Source organism: Vicia villosa, linkage group LG1 (genome assembly GCF_029867415.1).
Source record: "Vicia villosa cultivar HV-30 ecotype Madison, WI linkage group LG1, Vvil1.0, whole genome shotgun sequence".
Lineage (NCBI taxonomy): Eukaryota > Viridiplantae > Streptophyta > Magnoliopsida > Fabales > Fabaceae > Vicia > Vicia villosa.
Window position 1 is genome coordinate 43,496,802 of NC_081180.1, and position 3,443 is coordinate 43,500,244.

Sequence of the window (3,443 nt, forward strand, 5' to 3'; positions counted from 1 at the left end):
TAAACAAAACCGAAGACATTAGTGCCATTATAGATTTTAAACCACAAGAAGGAATAATATCTTCAATAGCTCATAGCTAAAATACACAAGAAGTAAGCTTTAGCTGTCACAAAACAGGACACTGGCAGCAATTTGAATGCTTTTGACTAACAAGAAATCGATATACAAGCCCTACCGAGAAATAGCTAGTCAAATGTTGATATGAACAAAGATTAATATTAGTTCAAAACAAGAACTAAACTAACTTTCATAAATATTAAAGCTACATCAGAGCCACTGAAAACTCTATTTCTCTCTATATTCATCCGTGAGAAAAACCATTACAATGCTCATTTAGAATAAAAACAACTTTTACAATAGAGAGGGTAACATCTTAGTGAGAACAGATTTGTGTTGTGTTACTTACCAAGAAAAAGAATTTAAAGTCAGTACGGCTTGCCTTCTTCGGTTATTCTTTTCTATCAACCCATATAAACATTTTCATTTGGACTTGAATGGTTTCAGTTTTATCTAGAAGAAAGCCAAGGATTTGGTGCAACATAAGTATAGCCCTGAAAATGGTCACCTGCTGTAGGAGTTGATGCTGGAGAGTCCTCAAGCGGCATTGTCGTCCAACATCGATCAAAATTAGCGGTGCAATCTTTTCCAGACACATCAGATGGTTTAAACTTCGGTTGCAATTCTCTTGCCTCCAATTTGTTCCAATTGATTGTCCTGAACCACTTATGATTTTTGATCTGTTCATCTCCATTTGGCCCGCTGCCTAGCCTTGTAGACGGATCCTTTTGCAGCAACTGTAGCAAGTAACAGAAATCAGTTTGCAGTCCCAAATAAGCTGTGATTTCAGAAACATCAACACAATATGTAGGAATCAAACACATTAAGCTTGTAAAGTATAATTTAACAGGATAATATAATGAAACAAACAATGAATTATATGGTCAACTTACTCCTTTGAGCAAAGAATGAGCTTCACCAGTAAGGTACGGGGGAAGTTTAATTTTCTCTTTGATAATTTTCTCCTGTAGCTTCTTTCTGTTATTATGTATAAATGGTGCCTGCCAAATGACACTTCAAAGTCAGGGAAAAGAATAAGCTTGTACAACTTGTAGCACAGAGCAAAAGCTCCTTTGTATCAGAGAACCACCTGGTCAACTTACAGAAACACAAAGCTTCCCAATAGCAAAATAAGCAGATTCATCGAGATAATAATTTCCAAAAGAATAATTAATAAAAAGATTACCATAAAATTAACTACCTTTTCCCTATTGCAAAATCAACTATGTCTAGGACAACATACCTAACTCTCTCTGTCCAAGACTTAATTATCGGACACATAATAGGTTCTAACTGCATTTCACTTTATCATTGTATCCCCACATACAATTCAAGGTGTTCAATAAGGAAACTAATTCGCATAAGATGTGCTAAACAGTTCAAGAGATGATATTCGTGATTTGCATTCATTCATTACCTTCCCGGTTATCATTTCATACAAGAGAACACCAACACTCCACCAATCTGCATCCTTGTTATGACCTTTACCCAAAAGAATTTCCGGAGCCATATACTCTGTAGTCCCACACAAAGAGTTAGATCTCTCAGATTCCTCTATCTCTTTCGACATTCCAAAATCAGTTAACATCACCTTCAAATTTAACAAACATAAGATCAGTCACAATGAAGGTTACTGAACTGATTACCAACACCAAGTCAACAACAACACATTGACAGATACAAAACTTTCACAATCAAAATAGTACAACATAAATCAAAGAATAGTTTACATGGCCATGAGAATCCATGAGTATGTTTTCAGGTTTAAGATCCCGATGCACGATGCCTTTGCTATGAAGATGTGAAACAGCAGATACAATCTCAGCAGTATAAATCCTTGCCTCATCCTCACTACCCAACACACAAAAACACAAACACCAACAAAACCAAATCCATACATCAAAATCACAAACTACTTAAACACCTATGTTGGAGTATTCACCTTCATAAATACGATGAACAATAACAACATACCTAAAAATGCCTTGTCGACATAATTGAAAGAAAAGATGTCCTCCATTTATGAAGTCCAAAATCAAATATAATTTAGATTTAGTCTGCAAATTAACAAACAAATAGTGATTAACTTAATAAGTACATAAATAAAATAGAGAGTAATAATTAAGTAATTAACAAGAGAAAGAAAGAGACTTGGAAAGAGTAGCGAAGAGGAACGATGAAAGGATGAAGAACTTTAGTGAGAATATCTCTCTCGGCTTTCATGTAATCAACGTGGTTTTTCTTAATGATGTTGTCTTTTCTCATAACCTTCATAGCGAAGATTCCATCAGCGTCGGGAGAATCCGAATCGCCTTTTCTTCTGACCATGAAGACTTTGCCAAAGGCACCTTGTCCTATGACTTTGAGAATTTGGAAATCGGAGGGTCCAAATTTGTGTTGGAAGGGTTGTTGGGATTGGTCGTCGGAGTCGGAGTCGGAGTTGGAAGCGAGTTCATCGAGGAAGAAGAGGGAGTCGGAGGGAGGGGGGAGGCGAGGGGAGGGACCGACGAAGGAGTGGGACCTACTGTGGATGACTTGTGGAGAGGGATCAATTGCGGGAAGGGAAGAAGAAAAAGAAGAAGAAGGAGGAGGAGGGATGGTGAGGTTGGTGAGATTGGCGGCCATTAGAGGATACAGAGTGTGAGTGATGGGTTCTTCTTCTTCTTGTTTGTTTTAGATGTGAATGTGATGTGGTCGCTTGGACATTGACACCGTTTTTCGGTTAGTTGGTTATGTTATGTGTTTAATGAGGGAATATAAAATTGGACAGATGCGTTGAACTAGATTCAATCATTATGGCTGCAACTTCAAGTGGAGATATATACGGCTAGGGATTGTTTAGGTGAAAGTTTAAGTTAGGGAATTCTCAATCTACTTTCAAAGACTTTAATATTTTTTTTAGAAAACTCTTAATCCACCTGTTAGGTTTCTTATGCACCAAAAGCGTCGTAAAAAATGCTTTCACTCTTTTTATAGATGTATCTTGGTAAACACATTTTTTTTCAAAGACCATTTGTTCCGTAGATGCATTTACGGAACAATTTGATGTTATATTCGCGTCAGACTCTTCTCCTCTCTCATTCTTCTCATACCAACTTCTACTCTCTCACACTCTCTCTAAACCTTTAAAATCAAAGTTCCACCAAACTTTGTTGTTTTCTCATGAGTTCGCCAGGGATATCAACATCAATAGATTCCGTCTCCTTCAAAACTCAATTTAATCGGTAAGTTTTCGACTTTTTGAGTTATTTTCGAGTATTTTCCGTAATAGAGTTAGAATTTAATTTTTAGGTGTACAAATGATTGGATAGTTTTAGAAACATAGTTTAGAGACAATGTACGTATTTTTTGATGTGTAAAATAGACGATCAAGCCGCCAAAAGTGG

The 3,443-nt window shown here is 36.6% G+C and overlaps 1 protein-coding gene across 1 annotated transcript; it reads right to left on the reverse strand.

Annotated features, from left to right (window-relative positions):
- On the reverse strand, positions 1–2,883 carry LOC131635791 (serine/threonine-protein kinase AtPK2/AtPK19-like). Its single transcript, XM_058906440.1, has 6 exons — positions 2,209–2,883; positions 2,032–2,114; positions 1,788–1,908; positions 1,475–1,648; positions 951–1,058; positions 1–794 (listed from the first exon to the last, which is right to left on the reverse strand). Exons 1-6 carry the CDS (start codon positions 2,680–2,682, stop codon positions 507–509), a joined length of 1,248 nt encoding a protein of 415 aa, XP_058762423.1. The 5' UTR covers positions 2,683–2,883; the 3' UTR covers positions 1–506.
- Between the last annotated feature and the right edge of the window lie 560 nt (positions 2,884–3,443).

Coding starts and splice junctions, on each gene's coding strand:
- LOC131635791 (XM_058906440.1), bottom strand. CDS start 2,682: ATGGCCGCCAATCTCACCAACCTCACCATCCCTCCTCCTCCTTCTTCT. Junction 1,059..1,474: donor ATGAAATGATAACCGGGAAG/GTAATGAATGAA, acceptor GTCATTTGGCAG/GCACCATTTATACATAATAA. Junction 795..950: donor CTCATTCTTTGCTCAAAGGA/GTAAGTTGACCA, acceptor TACTTGCTACAG/TTGCTGCAAAAGGATCCGTC.